Raw genomic sequence first — 23,367 nt, 5'->3', positions numbered from 1 at the left:
TAATGTACCCTGATACCATCAGTTATATGACTGATGGGTATTAGGGTACATTATACAGAGGGTAATATAAATGAGGGATATCAGGGTACATTAAACAGGGGTAATATAACTGAGGGGTATCAGGGTACATTAAACAGGGGTAATATAACTGAGGGGTATCAGGGTACATTATACAGGGGTAATATAACTGAGGGGGAGCAGGGGACATTATGCAGTGGTAATATAACTGAGGAGAGCTATCAGGGGACATTATACAGGTGTAATATAACTTATATTACCCCTGTATAATGTCCCCGATAGCCCTATTCAGTTATATTACCCCTAGATAATGTACCCTGCTACCCCTCAGTTATATTACCCCCTGTATAATGTCCCCTGCTACCCCTCAGTTATATTACCCCCTGTATAATGTACCCTGATATCCCTCAGTTATATTACCACTGTATGATGTCCCCTGATATCCCTCAGTTATATTACCCCTGTATAATGTCCCCTGCTACCCCTCAGTCATATTACCCCTTGTATAATGTCCCCTGATAACCCTCCTCAGTTATAGTACCACTGTATAATTTACCCTGCTACCCCTCCTTAGTTCTATTACCCCCTGTATAATATACCCTGATATCCCTTAGTTATAGGCCTCATGCAAACTAAAGTTGTTCTGGTCCGCATCCGAGCCACAGTTTTTGTGGCTCGGGTGCTGACCCATTCACTTCAATGGGGCCGCAAAATATGCGGACAGCACTCCGTGTGCTGTCCGCATCCGTTGCTCCGTTCCGTGGCCCTGCAAAAAAAAAAAAATAACATATCCTATTCTTGTCCATTTAGCGGATAAGAATGGGCATTTCTACAATGGGCCACCTGTTCCATTCTGCAAATTGCAGAAGGCACACGGGCGGCTTCCGTGTTTTGCAAAAACAGAATGGTCGTGTGCATGAGGCCATAGACAGAGCATTTCTTCTGCTCAGACAGGTTAAATAAAATAGTACCACTTGTTTTCTGTCCGCCGCCACAAAACAATATGGAAGTGCCCCTCCTGAGACCAGGCTCCGGATCCGCCACTGCTGGAAACAGTCCATTTTGCGGACAAGAATAGGCATTTTCTACAACAGGGACCGGGAAAGGTGCGGGATGCACATGGCAGATATCCCTATATTGTGGATCCTCCAGTTGCCCACCGCAAAACATACATGGTCGGGTGCAGGAGGCCTGTGGCTGGATGAGCTCCATAGTGACATAATTCACATGCATACAACCTGCTAGCATCAATATCAGTCACTATGGGACGTGATGCAATCGTTTTATACGATAAAAGAGAAAAACTACAAATCTTGGCAGAACACATGTAGGACATAGCACACTCCACGCACAGTGACGAAGACCCTGCGCGCGCGGGCTGCCGGGAACTCGGACTACTTCGCGTCCTGACACTGGCGGATGGATATGGGAGCGCTGGCGGTGCGTCACTGCCGGCTCCCCGCCTGACCTGTTCGTTGCAGATTCGTTTCCTCGTCACAGTAATGGCGGCTGCTCCCTACCTCTCCGCTCCCGCCGCCCCCCCACCTCGCCCTAACGATGGAATTCTTATCGGCGACCGGCTGTACTCGGACGTCTACCTCACCATTGATAACTCCATCATTCCCGAGGAGCGACTGTCGCCGACACCCTCCATGGTGGATGGCCTAGACCTCCACATGGAGACCGACCTCCGTATTCTAGGCTGCGAGCTCATCCAGTCGGCCGGCATTTTACTCCGAATGCCGCAGGTAAGTGGGTGTCAGGGCAGTGCCGGGGGCCGGCTGCTGCTGTGTGACTGGGCCGCACAAGATGGCGGCTGTCTCTCACGTCTTCCCTGGGATCTGTCTCTTACTCCTTCTTGTCTCCTCAGGTGGCCATGGCGACTGGTCAAGTGCTATTCCACCGCTTTTTCTTCTCCAAGTCTTTTGTGAAGCACAGCTTTGAGGTGAGGAAAGTGTATGTGGTGATGGCGGCCATGTAGCTGTCCCCTCCTGACAGGGCTGGCATAGTGAAGGCTCGGTTCCTCTCTACCTAACAATGCTGGAGCAGCTGTCTTGTGCCATTCCTCTATTGTTCCCCTATGTTGGTAGTGATGAGTGAATTGATTTGTATGACTTGTGTAATCTGCAGGCAGCATGTCATAGATCAGGAGGAGCTGAGCAGATTATATAGAGTTCTGTGGGGAAATATTCAGTATATCCTGTAACTTATACATTTAGGTCTCTGCTGTTTCTGACTTCACTTGTACACCTGGGCCATCTTATCAGTGATGGCGTTCTCTGTAAGGGTCCATTCACATACTGCCTGCAGATTGTACTGTATAAGATATTCTCCCCTCCTCTTTGATTGACAAGGCCAGACATCTCGCCTGTTTAAGGTAAATTTCGGGCCTGTGCCATGGCTCTGAGTAGTTGCTGCTACCTGGGCAGCACAGATGCTGACTGCTAGTGCCACTCACATGTGTACCCCTGGAAGAGGAATGGCGCATGCACACCCGAAATCCGCGCTGCTCAGGTACCAGTAGCAGATCCTCTGCCGTTATTTAAAACGGCGCAGCCACTAGATGTCTGGCCCTGTCAATGAACGGCAGGGGGGAGTCTATTGAGCAGTGGGACCTCTCCGCTCAAGGAAGGTTGATTTTTCAATATATTCTATTCACTCATCACTAGTAACTGGATTTTAAAGGGACTCTGTTGCTGCAGTCCAACCCTATTTACAATGCATGAGCAGCATACATGACCGTGGGTGCACATCAGAAACGGTTGTCTCTTATTCCACTCCAGGTACCCTGTTGTCCGCCTGTGAACTGGCCATCCAATGCACAGAGAGGACTAGTCCTCCCTGTGCATTGCATGGCCATTTTACAGGGGAACCAGAGTATCTATTACTGTAGTAATTGTTCTGGTCTGAGGTGACAGTCCCTTTAAGACCCAGGTATCTGTATCACACATTTCCAGGAGGACTAAGAGGAGTGGCAAAACACAGATATAAGAATTATACCATAAGTATTTGTGAAGATTGATATGTCAGGTGAGCTGGAAAGCCCTCTTCATTTAGGCTAAATTTTAATACAAAAAAAGTACATTTAAAGGGGTTTTCTGGGGATTCATTCTTAAAACAGAGTTAAAATAACAAATAATTGTAACTTGCTCGGTCCCCCTCTCCCCTCCAACTCCGGGTCTGTGGCTCGGTTTCCCCCCGATTCCCTCCTCTCGGTCTCTGGCTGGCTCGGTCCCCCCCCCCCCCGATCCTCTCCTCCCGGTCTCTGGCTGGCTTGGTCCCCCTGCTCCCCTCCTTGGTTTTATTCCTTCATACCTATTCATTTAGGCATTATTTTGAGAAATAATGCATATTATTATAATCTAATGCTATGCGATAAAAGATCGGTGAGAACTGGTTAAAACATAACACTCCATAGAGATGACTGGGATCCGTTGAGGGATCTTTCTTTGCATTTTCCAGACGAGAATGTAAAGACAGACCCGACCTTGTGGAGCCCGTCTGATGCTTCTAGCTCTGTGGTCTGCAGACTGAATGCATTGTGCTGTCAGACATTGAAATATGGTACTCTCATCAAACTGGCTTCTTTTCAGATTGTTGCCATGGCTTGTATGAATCTCGCTTCCAAAATCGAAGAATCTCCCAGACGAATTAGAGATGTGATAAATGTTTTTCATCACTTGCGCCAGTTAAGAGCCAAACGGTATGTAGCTTTGCTATGACAATGTGTGCTATGTGGCTTGTCTGAGCGTTCCCTCATTTCCGCAGTTTGCCATGTTCTCATTCACTGGGGAACTGAGAGTTTTAACTTACAAAACGGGTGCACAATGAATCGTTCCTCCTTGTATTGCTTCTTTATTTCGCCCTGCCTGCAGGATCTCGTGAAGACCCAGTTCTGATAGTCTTTTCCTTTTTGTGATGTCATTTTCAATCCAATTGGCCGTGCAGATTATGACATCTTGGTATTTTACTTGTTTCTCCCTCTTTCAAATTTTTATTTCACTGTATTCTTTGTGCATCGTTGCTGTGTTAAAATCCCCTTCCTGATGTCTTGTGCATATCTTGCTTAATTTTCCAGTTAAGATCTTGTGTTGGAACTCTTTTCAACACTTATCTATGTATGGGATGAGCCAGCCTTTATAGCAGACTCCTTAAATTACCAGCCAGAAGCATGACAGGTTTGATTTTGTACAAAATAGAGGCTAGCGGTTTTGTCCGGCACATTCCACCTGAAATATATTCAGTCTGCGGTCTTGTAGAAGAAGTGTGATGGTTTGTCTTTTTACATGACTGGATAAACTTATATTTTATACACTGCTCACTGGGCCTAATGTATCAAAACTGACTAAAATAAAAATGGGCGCGTTGCCCATAGAAAATAGAGTTTAAAGAAATGAACAAAAGCTGGATGCTTATTGCTAATGAATAAAAGGACACTTCTAAAGGGGAACTTGCACATGACAAAGCTGTACATTGGCCCAGATTTACTAAAAAAAAAAAAAAAGTGGCAAAAATTGGCGAATCTAGGCTTTCTACACTTTTCTGACATGCTTGACAAGGGGTGTGGCCTAAGATGCGCCATATTGCACCACGATTCTGGTGTCAAAATCTGTGTCAAAGAGAGCCAATCAATAGTTGGTATAAGTGTCTATCCCTGCACCAGATTTATTATCCAGCCTGTGGTGCAGGTCCAGATAGCCAGCTCCCCAACTCCAGTCCTCAGGGCCAACCTGCCGGTCATATTTTCAGGATTTCCTTAGTATTCAGTAGGTGATACAATTAGTGTCAGGACCACAGGTATTCATTATGTGGGATACTCTCAAACCCTGAGGACTTGAGTTGGGGATTTGTAAATCTGGACCTTTGTGTGCTGCTGATGTATGCATCCAGGAAGAGGCTACCTCCGGAGCATGCCACAATTTTTCTTTTATCAAAGTAAATTTTTTCTGAATATAATATATTGATGACCTATCCTTAAGATCTGATCAGTTGGAGACCCCCACCAATAATAATAATAATCTTTATATAGCGCCAACACATTCCGCAGAGCCTTACAATTCAGGGGTTCATGTACAAACAGTCATAAATAACATAGTACTAGACAAGTCGATTACTACAAGAGGAATGAGGGCCCTGCTTGCAAGAGCTTACAATCTTTGAGGGGATAGGGGTGACACAAAAGGTAGAAGTGCTTGTTATGTACGATAGTTCAGCCATCTTGGGAGAATAGTGGAGCAGATATGAAGCCACATGAGCCGGTCAGCAGCCAATATACAAAGTGCTTCTGGGTGCAGTGGAGGCTCAGCTTCAGGAAATGATAAATGGGCTATGGGAGGTTAGATCAAGGGATGTGATGGGCTACCCTGAAAAGATATGTTTTTAGCGAACGCTTAAAACTGCAAGTTGTGATTAAGCCTGCTTTCTTGGGGTATGGCATTCCAGAGAACCGGTGCAGCTCGGGAGAAATCTTGGAGCCGGGAGAGAGAGGTTTGGATTTTTGTGGAAGTCAGTCGTAAGTCATTGGCTGAACGGAGGGCACGGGTAGGGTTGTAGACAGAGATGAGGGAAGATATGTAGGGTGGTGCAGCATCGTGGAGGGCTTTGTGGGCGAGGATGAGCAGTTTGAATTGGATTCTATAGTGTATGGGTAGCCAGTGCAATGACTGACACAGGGCGGAGGCATCAGAGTAGCGGTTGGACAGATAGGTGACCCTGGCTGCTGCATTAAGAATAGATTGGAGAAGGGAAAGTCTGGTGAGGGGTAGGCCAATTAATAGTGAGTTGCAGTAATCAAGGCGGGAGTGGATCAGGGCAACAATGAGAGTTTTTGTTGTTTCCATAGTGAGAAAAGGGGCAGATACTAGAGATGTTTTTGAGGTGCAGGCGACATGAACGGGAGAGAGATTGAATATAGGGGGTGAAAGAAAGATCAGTGTCAAGTCACCCCGAAACAGCGGGCGTGCTGCCTAGGAGTAATGGCGGTGTTGCACAATCGGATATAGATGGCCTATCTTGAGGATATCAATATTTTACTCCTGGAAAACCCCTTTAAAAAGAACTTCAAAAGAATCTATGTAAGGGTGCAGCTTCTTGTCGCAGCAATGTCTATGGTGTCGCACTGCAACATGTGACGACTGCGAAGCGACAGTTGCACAAAAATCCATCTAAGTCTACCTTCACACTGGCGTTTTGGCTTTCCGCTTGTGAGATCCGGTCAAGACTCTGGAAACCGTCTAAAACGGATCAGTTTGCATTCTAATGAATGGAAAAGGATCTGCTCAGAATGCATAAGTTTTCCTCCGTTCATCTACATTCCACTTTGGAGACGGACGCCAAAACGCTGCTTGCGTCTGATGAAACTGAGCCAAACGGATCCGTCCTGGCACACAATGTAAGTCAATGGGGATGGATCAGTTTTCATTGACACAATCTTGGCTTTGTTAAAGATAATACAAACGGATCCGTTCTGAACAAATGCATGCGGTTGTATTATCTAAGCCAGTGATGCCCAACCTACGGCTCGCGGGCCAAATCCGGCCCGCGAAGCTGTCATGCGGCCCGTGCAGTGCCGCCATCGGACAGCGAACTATGTGTGAGCGCTCATCTCGGCTGGCCATTGCCAGTCAGTGAATCATTAACTGAATGGCTCAGGTGGAATGAACACAGCCAGCAGTAACAGACAGAGGGCTGCAGCAGGGGGATCAGCCTATAAAGTAGCGTGCGTGCTCTGAGTCAGGAAGTGTGCACGCACCTTTCTCACTCACTTCTGTGCTTGCCGCCGGCTGCAGCTCACCCTCCTCGAAGTAGGAAAAAACTTTCCATCTTTGCAGCCACTCGCTCGATCCAGCTCCTCTCTAGTCCTCCTGAAAACTGCTGTGTGCCTTGTAGTGTACACTGCAGCCGAGCTGAGCCTGCTGCTGCTTCAGTTAAAAAAAAAAAAAAAAAACACCCACTGTGGTGTGTGTGTCAGAGCATATTACTGTGAAAGGGGTACAGAGGGCATTATTACTATTAAAGGGAACCTGTCACCCAAAAATCGCCTATTAAGCTGTTTACAGTACCTTATAGTGCTGTATAGTCGTTTCCTGATGCACTTTTTGTTAGTTTTGCAGCATGTATGCTCAGTCAGAAATCGATGTTATATTCAGCTGCTGCCCCGTGCTTCAAGTCAGGCTTGAAGTCACGGGGGCAGCGGCCTCGGCGTCTTACATGGCCCTCTCCCCGCCCCCTGCCTCTGTGACTGACAACCGAAATCCGATTCCGGGACCGCGCTCAACGGCCGCATGCGCAGTAAAGGGCGGCAGGAGCGCGGTCCCGGCTGCCGCGCGTACTACGCGCCGTCTTACTTTCGCCGCACTGCGCATGCGCCCGACATCCTGTATCAAACGCGCCCGCGCCCAGATGCCGGGCGCGGGCGCGTTTGATACAGGATGTCGGGCGCATGCGCAGTGCGGCGAAAGTAAGACGGCGCGTAGTACGCGCGGCAGCCGGGACCGCGCTCCTGCCGCCCTTTACTGCGCATGCGGCCGTTGAGCGCGGTCCCGGAATCGGATTTCGGCTGTCAGTCACGGGGGCGGGGAGAGGGCCATGTAAGACGCCGAGGCCGCTGCCCCCGTGACTTCAAGCCTGACTTGAAGCACGGGGCAGCAGCTGAATATAACATCGATTTCTGACTGAGCATACATGCTGCAAAACTAACAAAAAGTGCATCAGGAAACGACTATACAGCACTATAAGGTACTGTAAACAGCTTAATAGGCGATTTTTGGGTGACAGGTTCCCTTTAAGAGGGCATAATGGGCATTACTACTGTGAAGGAGGCACAGAGGGCATTACTACTACAAAATGCCCAGATGTGCCCCCCCTTTCACAGTGGTTGCAATTCTTTCTGGCAAAGCTACCTGGTTCTGGCCAGCGAAATTTATACCATGTCTAGTGTGGCCCTCAGACGAAAAATGGTTGGCCACCACTGATCTAAACTGATCCATCCATGACGGATCCGCACAAAATGAGAGTGTGAAAGTAGCCTAAGTTGGATTTTTGTGGGACTTTTGCAGTGCGACACCATTGAATATTACTACAAAAAGTTGCATGACATTGCTGCTTCACATTCTGCGGAGTGTGGTTTTATCTTTTTCGGCTCGCAACACATGTGGCTGTGTATCCCCAGCCTAGGGCTACATGCACACAAACATATTTTGTTTCCGTGTCCGTCCCCTTTTTTTTTTTTTTTTTGCAGATAGAATGCGGACCTATTCATTTCAATGGGTCAGCAAAAAAAAAATGCAGACAGCACCCATGTCCTATTCTTGTCCGTTTTGGGCATTGTTACAATGGAGCTGCATACGGATGCATTTATTTATTTTTATTTATTTTTTGCGGACCGTAAAACACATATGGTCATGTGCATGTAGCCTAAGGCTCTGATTAACATAGTGCCTTTTGATTAAAATTAGGTATGAGCGACTTCGGATAAAACATTGGAACCAAACCCAAGTGTTCAGGGATTTTTTTTTTTACAGTACAAATTCATTTCTGAAGCTATTATGCGAAGACTCGCAAGACTTCGTGAAGCAATAACTTCGGCTCATCAGAGCCAATACATTCTAATACTGTACGGAGCTCCTGCGCCATACAGTATTGGAACAAAGTTTTACGCGAAGTCAATTCACTCATCCCTAATTATAATGGAGCCATGATAGCGCTTATCCATAAGATGGTTACCTTATGGATAACACCAGCAAATCCTGATAGACCCTACTGACTTCTATGGGGTTCAGTATTTGCAAGAGCAAGAATATTTCTACACTGCTATTCTTGATACCAAAAACTCCAGAGAGGCCAATGAAAACCCGTGATTGAGGCTTTGAATGCCAGTGTGAAGTGAGCCTAAAGGTGGCAATGTGCAAGCCCTAAAAGCGGAAAAAGGTAGCAGTATTTTTTTTACAAACCCCCTTGCAGTGTATTTCACAGCTTGAAATCTGTTTTTGTTTTTCCTTTATATTTTCCTAACACTTAGATAAAACATTGAAATATATTCATCCTATGGTTTACATGGGGCATAAACACTATGTATTTGCACCACAGACAACAGTTTACAGTACCAGCAATGTGGATAAGATTTTAAGAAATTGACCTGTGGTGCGAATTTCGCCCTTTGCAATGCATAGGCTGAAATCCATGGCAGTTCTGCTGTGTAAGGCTACTTTCACACTAGCGTTCGGGTTTCCGCTCGTGAGCTCCGTTTGAAGGGGCTCACGAGCGGACCCGAACGCAGCCGTCCAGCCCTGATGCAGTCTGAATGGAGGCGGATCCGCTCAGACTGCATCAGTCTGGCGGCGTTCAGCCTCCGCTCCGCACGGACAGGCGGACAGCTGAACTCTGCTTGCAGCGTTCGGGTGTCCGCCTGGCCGTGCGGAGGCGTGCGGATCCGTCCAGACTTTCAATGTAAGTCAATGGGGACGGATCCGTTTGAAGATGCCACAATGTGGCTCAATCTTCAAGCGGATCCGTCCCCCATTGACTTTACATTGAAAGTCTGGACGGATCCGTACTAGGCTATTTTCACACTTAGCTGTTCTATGCTAAAAATAATGCAGACGGATCCGTTCTGAACGGAGCCTCCGTCTGCATTATTATGAGCGGATCCGTTCAGAACGGATCCGCCCGAACGCTAGTGTGAAAGTAGCCTAAACGGGACCCAATGTGGCTGTACCGTTAATGTTAGCGTTTGTAACAAGGCAAAATCTTCCAGCTGCCCTGGACAACATGACATAGGAACAGACGGATATTGCATTTCAGGACAGCAGACAGTCATTGACAAATGTTACATTTTATTACCATGAACCTGGGTTTTCTAGTTCACTCTTTAAAGCAGGCATCCTCAAACTGCAGCTCTCCAGCTGTTGTAAAACTACAAATCCCCCAATGCCCTGCTGTAGGCTGATACCTGTAGGCTGTTCGGGCATGCTGGGAGTTGTAGTTTTGCAACAGCTGGAGGGCCGCAGTTTGAGAATGCCTAATAACTTGTGGTATCAATAACTGAGGGACAGGACAGCATAGTTGCTCCAGAATCATTACTGGATGGGGAATACAGTTATTTGGTATAACAAACATGTCGGGAGTGATGACAGGTCTTCTTTAAGAATGGGCCAAGATTTGCTATAGTCAAGGAAAATACTCCATTGAGAATGCAATTTTAACGTTTTGTAAATGAACACTAAAGCAGAGATTTGCAACCTCTGTACTCCAGCTGTTCTGAAACTACAACTCCCAGAATCCCCTTTTCACTTCTGTGGGAGTTAAAAGAACAACTAAGTGTACATGCTGGGAGTTATAGTTGCATGTAGGTGGAGTGCCAAAGGTTGCTGAATCTGTTAGCTCTCCACGTGTCTGGTTTGGTAAATGCTTGCATTGCCTATAACTTGAAGCACCCATCCTCTGTTCTTCCTGTAAGGCCTCATGCACACGACTGTTGTTTTGGTCCGCATCCTAGCCGCAGTATTTGCAGCTTGGATGCAGACCCATTCGCTTCAATGGGGCCGCAAAAGATGCGGACAGCACTCCGTGTGCTTTCTGCATCCGTTGCTCCGTTCCATGGTCCGCAAAAAAAATAAATATAACCAGACCTATTCTTGTCCGTTTTGCGGACAAGAATAGGCAGTTATATTAATAGCTGTCCGTGCCATTCTGCAATTTGTGGACCGCAAAACACAACGGTTGTGTGCATGAGGCCCAAATGTAAGAATAAACTGCCAAGTGGGTGTTGAACCATTCCTCCTGGCATGACACAACCAACTTACAGGGGGAATAACACCCAGTTGGTAATTTATTCATACATTTCCAAGAGAACTAACAGAGGAATAAAACAATGCAAAGTTCTAAGACAGTGTTCCTGAAATATTTGTGGAATAGAAATATGTACTGAAACAGACACGTCAGTGCTGAGAGCGCCTCTAAAGAGGACCTGTCACCACAACATGCAAAGCAGTCTGACCATGTTATGGAGCTGGAGGAGCTAAGCAGATTTATATATAATCTTGTAATTTATCCATTTATATCTTTGCATTTTCTAACAACTGTAGGTACAAGAGGGAGGTGGTATCATTGATATCATTGTGTGTATCAAGGTCCATTCACATATCCGCATTTTGCGGTCAGCAAACAGCCTGCCCTGTGATAGAAATGACTATTCTTGTCTGTGACCGCAGACAAGAATAGGACATGCTCCATCTTTTTTGTGAGCCGTGGAATGGAAGTATGCCGTGTGCTGTCCGAATCTTTTGCGACCCCATTGAAATAAATGGGTCTGCAACTGTTCGGCAAAATTGCAGAACGGAGTCAGACCCATTGATACGGTCGTGTGAATGGACCCTTAGTAGAGATATAGCTGTCAGTCACTGATGACACCTCGTCCCTGTACTGATAGCTGTTCACAGGAGGTATAAATGTATAAATTACAGGTTTTACTGAATCTTTCCCCACAGAAAAATATATCAACCTGCTGAGCTCCTTCTGCTCTATAACATGCTGCCTGCAGATTGCGGTGCATTTTGTGGTGACAGGTACTTATATGTATTACTGTTATACGCCTTTGCTATGATTTTGTATGAAGTGTATGGCATCACACCAGTGTCGTCATGCTTTCTTGTATTCTCAGCATAGGTGTTAGGGTCTCATAAGTCTTGCATCAATTTATAAAAAGCGGGTGATAGATGTTGGGTTTTAGTTGGTGCGCCCTGCTCATCTCGGTGGTATTCACCTAAAATCTGGCTCCCTCCAGGCAGTGCTCCATGGCGGAGCAGTCTTCCCCAGCATTTTCCCCTGAGATGAGCAGTGGCCTCTGTGGCATGGTTGAATGTGCATGGTAATTAAGGCAACGGGGAATATCTAATGTCTGTGGTAACTTTATTATCTAATCCCATGTCATAGTAAAGCTTAAATTCAGGCTTGTTTGTGCTTGTTTTTATTTAATTGACTGTACTGTTAACCCATCTGTAATCTGATCTTGAGTTCTCTATCTGATATGAATGTAGGACAACCTTAACATGTGAATCAATACATAAACTTGTTGCCTTATATCTATTAGATGCCTTTAGTGACTTTACATTTTTTTCCCCTTGCAACCGACTATACAGCAACCAGCTACATTTACCAGTGCCTGGGTGATGTGGAGTGGTACTTTGAGATGAAGCTGTCGTCTTGGCAACAGTGAGTGAAGTGTCGAAAATCCCCTTGGAGAAGCCAGTGCTCTGAGAATAGGTCACTGGAATCGGGGACTCACAGGTTGGCCACTGGTGAACCATTTGGACAGACTCCTGTATCATGTTAAGCCTTTGTCTTTGCTGTCCAAGTTTATTTTAACTGATTGTCAATATTTTCCCAGAGAAACACACGGCAGGGAAGAATAATTATAGTGGCACCTCTTACTTTTTCTAGCAATCCTATATTCTCAAAGTATATTTTAGCCAATCCCATTATACACTATGTACATCTGACAAGAGAAAAGACAGCTTCTTATTTATCTGTCGGAAGTAATTATAACCATTGGGGGATTGTGTGCTTTAAAGTATCATGGCAAACCACAAGGGAATAGAAGTTTTAGTAATTTTCACTTTTTAAAAAATAATGTATTAGTTTTTTATTAGAGATCTTTATAACAGTGCACACAATTTTAGATTCTCTTCTTGAACTCAGTGTATTGAATACCTTGGCGCACTGTTTTGAGTTGGCACATAACATATTTGGTCAGGGTCTTGATTTCAGGATACTGTACTGAAAATCTGCAGCAGAGACCTGTACAGTTCTCTTACAAATCCTCATTTATAGTCTGTGCCAATAACCTGAGCACAACAGACTGCACAAAGAGCCATAGTTGACGCCCTGAGTTTCTCTATACGGGCCCTTGGTACATGTGGAGAAACTCATGACATGCATTACTTTTTCCCCATGTCTCAAGGAGACTATTGACGCCAAGTAGTTGCCAGGCCCATGCACTGACCTAACTGTGTATTAAAAATCAAGTTATAATATGGCTGTGTCAATCATGCCTAAGGCCTCGTTCACATTTCTTTTTTTCACGGACATGTGCTATCCGGATTTTAATGTGTTCGTTCACACACCACAGAGACAAGCTATTTTAGTCCGTGATATTGACCAACCACACCTGTTGAAGTCTATGGATCCATGAAAAACCAGTAACACAACATGGATGGTAGGAGAGGATCTGGAAATTAATTTTTAGATAAGTAGTGTCTGTGGAATACAGATGACACAGGGGCCAAACATGGACTCTTCACACATAAAAGGCAGATGGATTTTCCACTGATATCAAATGGATGTGGAAATGTGGACGAGGCTTTAACTGTGATGCTTGGAGAAACCCTTGCAAACAAAACACAAATACAGATTGCAGGCACTGCTACCATAATTCCTTTCCTACGACATTGCAGCCTATGCCAAATAATCACTTTTCATAAACTCTATAAAATTATTTTTCTCAGTAATAAATTGTTCTACATAAATGTTGTTATATAGTCTAAAATTCAGTCTACTGCTTTGTGTATTTGAGTTAGTAATCCTAACGAAAGCCTTGCATAAGCAGAACTGATAATTGCCTTTCAGCTGACTGTCCTAAAATTGCTGCCAGCACATATATGAAGGATTTTGCTAACGTTTGCTTGAGGCCTCATGCACACAGCCGTTGTTTGGGTCCGCATCCGAGCCGCCGTTTTGTCTGCTCGGATGCGAACCCATTCGCTTCTATGGGGCCACAAAAGATGCGGACAGCACTCCATGTGCTGTCCGCATCCGTGGCTCTGTTCCACGGCCCCGTTAAAAAAATGTAACCAGTCCTATTCTTGTCCGCGCTTTTGCGGACAAGAATAGGCATTTATATTGCCAGCTTCTGTTCTGCAAATTGCGGAAGGCAACACAGGCGGCTTCCGCAAAAAAAACGGCACAGCCGTGTGCGTGAGGCCTTACACTAACAATGTCTACAATGTGTTTTGATCAGAGGATCAGTTCCTTCTGGCTTTCAAGACTGCATGTTAGGCCCGTTTCACATCTCCGCTGAACACTTCTGATGGGCTGTTCCGGCAGAGAACAGTCTTCTGGAGTTTACCTGATCCGGCATTGCCAAATACTCTACATCACTACCGGATCCTCATTGACAATAAAGAGGTCTGCCGCTGGTCCGGTAGCCGTCCGACCTAAATGCCAGGTTTCGGCCAGACAAATACCACTGCATACAAAGATTTTTGTCTGGCTAACAGCCAGCATTTTCTCTGGAGAGGTGAACGCACCCTAACTGTGTGCACTCACCCTAAGGGTCCATTCAGACGTCCGTAGATGTTTTGCATTTCGCGTACTGCACATTGCTGGCACTATAATAGAAAATGCCTTTTCTTGTCCGCAACTGCAGGACATGTTCTATTTTTTTTTCGAGAACAGAAGTGCGGCTGCCGACAGCACATAGTGTGCTGGCCGCATCCATTCCGGCCCCGTTGAAAATGAATGGGTCCGCACCCGTTCCGCAAAATTGTGGAACGGATCCGGACCCAAGTTGCGGACGTGTGAATGGACCCTTAATGTAATTACTCCTAGTCTACCTAATAACCTATTACATTATAACTTCATTATCATATTGTCGTGTAAGTAGTGTTTGGCTTTCCAGATGACCATTATGCACTTTCATGTCCTTGCCAAGCAATCCCTTTCATTTCCACTTTGCATTGGCCCAAATTTATCACTGTGGATTATAAATATAGCACACCTTTTAGACTGTCTAGTCTTCTACCCCAAACAGGTGGCTTGCTTTGTGCCAGAATTGCAGAATCGTGCACCATTTATTTTAGTACGATTTTGGCACACATTAAAGAGAGATTCAGGTTTTGTAATTTTCAGCATCAATTGACAGGAAACATGATATCACTCACTGTGGTCCCCCCCCCCCCTCTAAAATCCCTGGTCTTCTTGCGCTTTGTCATTTTCTGTTGCATTAGTTCTCTACATTTTGAGGTGTGGCAAGGGTTGTAAGACTCTGCCCCATCGACACTACTTTATCAGTGACCTTTCCTCTGAGCACGGCTCTCATTCTCCTGGACCTCGCCCTGTAGATGTGATATCAGCAGTGATGATCCCTATAAGTTGTGCCTGTCCCCCCCTCCCCCTTGTTGGCTGAGGCCATAACTGTCTTCAACCATAAAAAAAAAGTGTGTGGTAGTTACATAATTAAATAGCTGTCCCTCACACCAGCCCACTGGTACACCTGGTACACTGTAATAGAGTAACTGGACAAAAAATAAATAAATAAATAAATCTTCACATCTTGATTTATAAAACATGGTTTACTTTTTACATTGAGAGGGGGGAGGCAATAGAAGTCAGCATTTGCTGCCAGCATAGAGTGCCGTGGTAGAGTAATAAAATCATTACTCTAGATTAAAATCTGGGACCGTGTTTTGCACATTCTAATAAGGTTAGTTTCACACTAGCCTTAGACATCTACCTACCACAACTGTCTGCCGGATGCTACCAGACACCCGCTGGCCCTATTCACTATAATGCGGACAAATGGAGACCTGGCAAACATGCTGAGAATTCTCTACATGTTTACCAGGTTGTGTCCGGATCTCTGCCGGTTCCCATTATAGTGAACGGGACCAGACAGCAATGCGGTAGCTCCCGGCAGTGCCAGAATGCAGAGAGATCCAGCAGGCTGCTCCCTACCAGAACAGCCTGCCTGATCTAAAAGCGCTAGTGTGAAACTAGCCTAACCTATTAGATTGTACCAGCAATAATATTGGACAATATATATTCCTTATCCGGATTGATTAGTTAACCCATACTTAGGTTATGAAGTGTACATGTTCCCTACATGCTATTTGGCTGTGAATAGGCCTCACACTATAGGGCTGCTTTGCTGGTAGATTCAGAGAATTACTGCATAGTCCAGTACTGCACTTGGGCTGTACGCCAGAAAACGGCCATCAAAAAGTCATGAAGTTTGGCACCCTGTGCTTATGCAAAATATTACAGGGATTCCCATTTTGGCACAGACCTACATAAATGCACTGCAAATGGAAGCATATGCTGCCCCTTGAGAATTATGGCGCATTTGATGGTAGTTGGGGTTAGATTGACCAGTGTTTTAGTAAAGGTCTCTCATAGTGAGGATTTTTGAAGTTTGTTCTGAACTCGCTGGAATTATTTGCACCAAATTTATCAAACGTTGCTTGGCATCATAAAACATGACACTTGTCTGTTCCACCTTTCCCTTTACTGCAGTAACATTGTGACTTTACAAGTCACTTGAAGTCTTGGGTGTCTCTAACATAGCTGAACATGGCCACTTATCAAAGATGGCTACAGCAAGATGCAAGAAGTTTTGCGATTTATTTATTTATTTTGAATATATAGCAAGGTCCAAAAATTTACTTTTTGAAGCCAGTTGTGGTGCAAATGGAATAATTTCCCCACACAGAATTTTATGGCAGATTTAAAGCATTTGTCCTCTTTGGCGCTGCACTAGAGGTGCCAGTTTTACTTCTACCTGGAGTGTTGAATTGCAGGCAGCCCTATGTAGTGTCGGGTGTGCAGAGCTATGATGCCAAGCAACACAATATATATTAGGCAGCATCCAGTAGATTAATGCTTATTAATCCATCATATTCATGCCGTGTTATGATTACTGGCTGCCATGGTATAGAAGTATGTACATCGGTCACTTAGTAGGTAAAGGAGGAACTGGCATGAGTCTGCTGTGTGGGCCACTTGACATGATAGCTCATTGGGCTCAATGTTAAAATATCCTGCCATAGTTTAGCGAAGTAAATTATAATGACCCGCTTTAAATGTGTTGTCCAGGAATTTTCATATTACTCGCCTACCCTCATGATGGTCCATCAGTACCAGGCTTTATTCGCATTTCCAGTTTTTACTGACGTGTGCGGTTTGCATTTTCCACAGCACACGGGACAGCAAACCGAGACATATTCCACATGTAGAACCAAGAAACTGTATCCATAGCTAAATATAGACTGCGTTCTCATGGATTTTTTGTCTGTTCACATCAGTATTTTTTTTTTACTGACTGGTGGTCATTGAAAAAATTACAGAGACATGCACTACTTTGATGTGGACCAAACACACTCAATATAGTCTATGGGTCCATAAAAAACACATCACTGATCACTAATGGGAGATGCTCTAGAAACTAACTTTCAGTTGAGCAGTGTCCATGGAATACAGGTGACACACGGACCATACACGGGTATCTTCACTGATGAAATACACACTGACTTTTTTTATTTTATTTTTTGTTTCCACGAATGTCAAACTGACGTGGAAATGTGAACAAGGCCTCAAACTCTTGGACATCCTCTTTAAGGCAGTTCAGCAACTGCAGCTTTTCTAATTGGAGTCAGTGGTCTGACCTCTGTCTCCCATGTATGCTCAGATTGGCTGCTGCATATAAACATAGCCCCCAAGAAAGTCAGTGGATACAGTTATAAACAGAAGTAACCAGTATTATTGGGTAATTGCCACCCACTTTCTGGGCGTCAGCGAAGGCCGGATTCCTCTTAAATTATCAGTAGCTGAGTAATCAGTTTAGTCTATATGTACTCTGTGGGACCTGGTTACTAATGATATTCTCTCTTATCCTCTTCACTACATAACATTCTGACCATCTGAATATGTGATCATCACAACAGCTGACCAATCAATCTGGCACAAATGCATAGGAAACAAGTGTTTGCTATGTTGATGCAGGAAATGCTAGCAGAATGCTTGGGTGTATAGGGAGAGGCATTACCAGTAGAAAGGAGGTGCTCATGCCGCTCTACAGAGCACTAGTGAGACCTCATTTGGAGTATTGTGCTCAGTACTGGAGACCATATCTCCAAAGTATCAATATCCTTCTGGAGATAGAGTTCAGAGAAGAGCTACTAAACTGGTACATGGATTGCAGGATAAAACTTACCAGGAAAGATTAAAGGACCTTAACATGTATAGCTTGGAAGAAAGACGAGACAGGGGGGATATGATAGAAACTTTTAACTACATAAAAGGAATCAACAAGGTAAGAGGAGAGAATATTTGAAAGAAGAAAAACTGCTACAAGAGGACATAGTTTTAAATTAGAGGGGCAGAGGTTTAAAAGTAATATCAGGAAGTATTACTTTACTGAGAGAGTAGTGGATGCATGGAATAGCCTTCCTGCAGAAGTGGTAGCTGCAAATACAGTGAAGGAGTTTAAGCATGCATGGGATAGGCATAAGGCCATCCTTCATATAAGATGGGGCCAGGGGCTATCTATAGTATTCAGTATATTGGGCAGACTAGATGGGCCAAATGGTTCTTATCTGCCGACACATTCTATGTTTCTATGAAGCCCCTGCAGCACTAGGACAGTTTTTCTCCATCATTTTCCAAATAAATGACAGAACACCAGTTTGTGTAACATTTTTTAGCAGTGTGCATAGATCATTGTTCCATGTTGAATGTGACACCCATTTGACAGCAACTGTCTAAAGCAGGGGTGTGCAACCTCCAGTTGTCGTGAAACTGCAATTCCTAAGATGCAGATTTGCTCTGCTGTTCTCAGAACTTCTATAGCAGGGCTGGCCAACCTGCGGCTCTCCAGCTGTTGTAAAACTACAACTCCCACCATTCCCTGCTGTAGGCTGATAGCTGTAGGCAGACTGGGCATGCTGGGAGTTGTAGTTTTTCAACAGCTGGAGAGCCGCAGGTTGGCCAGCCCTGTTCTATAGAAATGAATGGAGCATGCTGGGAATTGTAGTTCCACAACAGCTAGAGTTCTGACTGTTGCTGACTAGTGACGAGCGAACCTCTGTTTTCAAGTTTAGCGTACAAGGTTTGGGTTTTCAAAGAATTCCGTTTTGGATTCTGCTACAACGTACTATAACTTATGGTCTGTGGTAGCAGAATCCATAACCGGATTCTCAGATAACCTAATCCTTGTATGCCGAACTTGAAAACAGAAGTTCGCTCATCACTATTGCTGACCCCTGGTCTAAAGGGTTATTTCCATCTCATGCATTTATTTAAACTCTGGGAACCATACCTTTCTCCATTTTATAAAGCATTCTTGTCTATTTTCGAAACTCTTACAAAAGCAAAGGGACATTCTCATGAATGTGCATCCACCATGTGTTAATAATGTTTATCATAAAAAATCTTTAAAGGGAACCTGTCACCAGGATTTTGTGTATGAGCTGAGGACATGGGTTGCTAGACGGCTGCTAGCACATCCGCAATACCCAGTCCCCATAGCTCTGTGTGCTTTTATTGTGTAAAAAAAAAATTTGATACATATGCAAATTAACCTGAGATGAGTCCTGTATGTGAGATGAGTCAGGGACAGGACTCATCTCAGGTTAATTTGCATATGTATAAAATCGTTTTTTTTACACAATAAAAGCACACAGAGCTATGGGGACTGGATATTGTGGATGTGCTAGCGGCCATCTAGCAACCCATGTCCTCAGCTCTATACACAAAATCCTGGTGACAGGTTCCCTTTAAAGGTTTAGCATAGATGCACACAGCAGTGTAGTTTATGCCAATTTTCCATGGTTTTTTATTGCTGCATTTCCACATCAGAATCCGCATTTTACTTGCAGATTTTGTCACCGATTTTACTCCATACCCTTTGTGTTGCAAAAGTTGAAATCTGCACTGAAATCCACACAATTGACATGCTGCAGATCCAAAGTCCACATGGCAGGTCAATATCCTCACCGTGTACATGAGTATATTATAATCTGGTACTCTTTTATGCTGCAAATTTTCTGCACAATAATCCATGTCTGCATATACCCTTAGGCCTCTTTCACACGGGCATCACGGATTTTGTCCAGATGAGTGGCGGGTGCATTGTGGCAAACCTGCGCGAGTAGGCACGCAATTTCAGTCAGTTTTGTCTGCGATTGCATGGCGTTAAGTTTTGCATGCATGTGAGAAAAAACTGAATGTGGTACCCAGACCCGAACACAGACTTCTTCACTGCAGTTTGGGTTAGGTGTTCTGTTTATTTTATTTTCCCTTCTAACATGGTTAGAAGGGAAAATAATGGCATTCTTACTACAGAATGCTAACTAAAATGTCCATTGAGGGGTTAAAAAATATAAATAAACTCGCCTTATCCACTTGATCGTGCAGCACTCACCATGTGGTTACCATGATACCGGCTGCGCGATCAAGTGGATGAGGTGTTTATTTTTATTTTTTATCCCCTCAATGGACATTTTAGTTAGCATTCTGTAGTAGGAATGCCATCATTTTACCCTATAATCATTTTAGAAGGGAAAATAATAGTGATTAGACTTTATTGGGGTCTGGGGTTGCTCATCCCTATTTACTAACATCATCTCCTAGCAACCATGCGTGAAAATCGCACCACATCCGCACTTGCTTGCGGGTGCTATGCGATTTTCATGCAGCCCCATTTATTTCTATGGGACCTGCGTTTTGTAAAAAAAAAAAATATAGAACCTGCTGCAATTTTCACGCAACGCGCAATTGCGTGAAAAACAACGCTCAATGTACACAGCCCCGTTGAAATGAATGGGTCAGGATTCAGTGCGGGTGCAATGCGTTCACGTCACGCATTGCACCCGCGTGGAATACTCGCCCGTGTGAAAGGGGCCTTAAAGTTGACATTTCAGCATGCATTTGAGGCAGTTGATGTAGTAGTCTTTCAAATGGGCGGATAATTGGCAGGAGTTCTGGAGAATAATAGGCAACACCTTCCAGTCTGGATGGGATGGGACATAATGTGCCAGCATTTGTATTAGAATCGCAGTACGCAGACCTTCCCCGATTTTAACTTCACTAAACTTATATTATAACAAGTGTTTATAGTGAACTAAGTTTGCTTTAACCATATAGGCCTGGGTGTTAGGGCTCAGGCACATATTTTCTTTCCCCGTGTCCGTTCTGTTTTTGTGGCCCGTATGTGGAACCATTCACTTCAATGGGGCTGCAAAAATAGTGGAAATGACTCCATGTGCATTCCATGTCCACTCCGCCAAAAATTTAACACCTTATTGTCTGCCTTATGAACAAGGATAGGACTGTTCTGTTAGGGGCCGGCTCTTCTATTCCACAGAATGCATGCAGCGGGTATCCGTGTTTTGCAGATCGCAAAACATACTGTCGTGTGAATGTACCCTTAGCCTGTGTTTACATAAATCTAGTATTCCCTGGCATATACCTGAAACGAATGCCACTGTAGAGATACATTGGCCATCATCCGCAGTGGTAAAACAATGTATATGGTGTGGTACTTGAGTTGAATACCGAAATAATTCCCAGGAAAGCTCATTGATATCAGACCGTTGGGTGTAAAACCGCTGATCATTTGGTGGAAGGGGCCTAGGCGCTGTCCATCAGCTTAGCCCAATCAAAGTGAATGGGATCGGTTATCCTTTTAAAATGAATATCTTTTTTAGACATCTTTATTATCCAAGTGCCTTAGGCTTAATACACGTATTTGAGCAGTCAGTGTGAGAACTGTATATTTTAATGCTGAAATGGGACTTGAACCGTTTAAAGCTACATTTACACTTCTGTACGATATTAAATGACAGACACATTAACATTTCCTTTTTAACAGTTTTTCATGTTCCCCTATTTCTGCCACTTAACAGCAAATGAGTGACTGGAGCCTAAAATATATGATCTTAACCTGTGTTTTCCATTAAATAGACATTGATAGTCTAGGTTTACAATGACCCAGGCTTTAGGATGCCTATGCTGAGACTTTCCGTTTTAGCTCCCATTGAGGATATTTTTTATGAAAGTAAATTTAGTGTGTATAGATATGTATATTTAACAATATACAGATACATGTCCTAGTGGTTTCACTTTGCTGTTTTATAGATCTGTAATACTATGTAGCCATAATTGTGCCAGTACACGTTTAAAGGGGGTTTCCAAGATTTGGATATTGATGACCTATCATCAGGATAGTTAATCAAGATTAGTGAGGATTTGACACCCAGCATCTCTGCCGATCATCTAAGGAGGCAGCGACGCTCTCATGAGTACTGCTCCTCTTCGCACCTTAGGCTACTTTCACACTGCTGTTTTGGCTTTTCGTTTTGTGAGATCCGTTCAGGGCCCTCACAAGCGGTCCAAAACGGATCAGTTTGCATTCTAATGCATTCTGAATGGAAAAGGATCTGCTCAGAATGCATCAGTTCAGTCTCCATTCCGCTTTGGATACTGACACTAAAACACTGCTTGTAGCGTTCTGGTGTCCGTCTGACGAAACTGACCAAACGGATCTGTTCTGACACACAATGTAAGTCGTGGGGACGGATCCATTTTCTGACGCAATCTGGCACAACGGATCCGTCCTCCACTGACTTTCAATGGTGTTCAAGACGGCGCTGTCTTGGCTATGTTAAAGATGATACAAACAGATCCATTCTGAATGTATGCAGACGGTTGTATTATCTGAACGGATCCGTCCATGACTAATCCGCACAAAACGCGAGTGTGAAAGTAGCCTTACTAAGCACATTGTCATCCATTGATGAGTGACTGTGCTTGGTATCGCAGCTCAGCCCCAGTCACTTGAATGGGAATGAGCTGCACCTAGGCCACTTTAATAATGAACATGTCACTGGCCTAAGAAGAGTCCACAGCCCTCACAAGAGCACCATGGTCTCTTCAAGCAGTTGATCGGCGGGGGGTGTTTGGCAGGGGTCCAACCCCCATATGAGGAAAGGTCATCGATATTAAACACCCAGAAAACCTCCTTTTAATGAAAGTCATTTTAACCTTTATTTTATATTCCACCTCCTGTAGAAATGTCTTATACTTGTCTGCAAAACAGACAAGAATAGGACATGTATTATCTTTTTCACGGGACCGTGGCATGGACATATGGATATGGAGAGCACAGTGTGCTGTCTTTTTTTTTTTTTTTTTTTTTTTTTTTTCCAGCCCCTTTGAAATTAATGGTTCTGCACCCAGTTTGCAAAAGGGCTACATGCACACGAACGTTGATTTGTTTCTGTGTTCGTTCAGTTTTTTGGGTTTATTTTTGCGGATAGGATGCGGACCCATTCATTTAAATGGGTCCACAAAAAAATGCAGACAGCCTCAGTATGATCGTTCTGTAGCCCCGCAAAAAATAGAACATGTCCTATTCTTGTCCGGTTCAGGCATTGTTGCAATGGATCCTCAAAAAAACGGATGGCATACGGATGTCATATTTGTTGGGAATATGTGTTGAGAATACCGTTATGTGCAGAGGGCCTTAACCAATGGCAGAAGGGGGGGTGCATCAGGTGTGTTGAATTTCAACATGCCTGA

At 44.3% G+C, this 23,367-nt stretch overlaps 1 protein-coding gene across 1 annotated transcript in view; it reads left to right on the top strand.

Annotated features, from left to right (window-relative positions):
• The first annotated feature begins 1,448 nt into the window (after positions 1-1,448).
• The window catches only part of CCNL1 (cyclin L1), a 45,782-nt gene continuing 23,863 nt past the window's right edge, over positions 1,449-23,367 (top strand). The window contains exons 1-3 of the mRNA XM_044292506.1: positions 1,449-1,766; positions 1,889-1,963; positions 3,612-3,721. Of these exons, the coding sequence (XP_044148441.1) occupies positions 1,521-1,766; positions 1,889-1,963; positions 3,612-3,721 (431 nt within the window). The 5' untranslated portion in view covers positions 1,449-1,520. The remainder of the gene's footprint in view (positions 1,767-1,888; positions 1,964-3,611; positions 3,722-23,367) is intronic.

Source organism: Bufo gargarizans, chromosome 4 (genome assembly GCF_014858855.1).
Source record: "Bufo gargarizans isolate SCDJY-AF-19 chromosome 4, ASM1485885v1, whole genome shotgun sequence".
In the NCBI taxonomy this organism is placed as follows: domain Eukaryota; kingdom Metazoa; phylum Chordata; class Amphibia; order Anura; family Bufonidae; genus Bufo; species Bufo gargarizans.
Note: the sequence above shows the minus strand (reverse complement) of the source record. Positions and strands in the feature narration are given on the sequence as shown.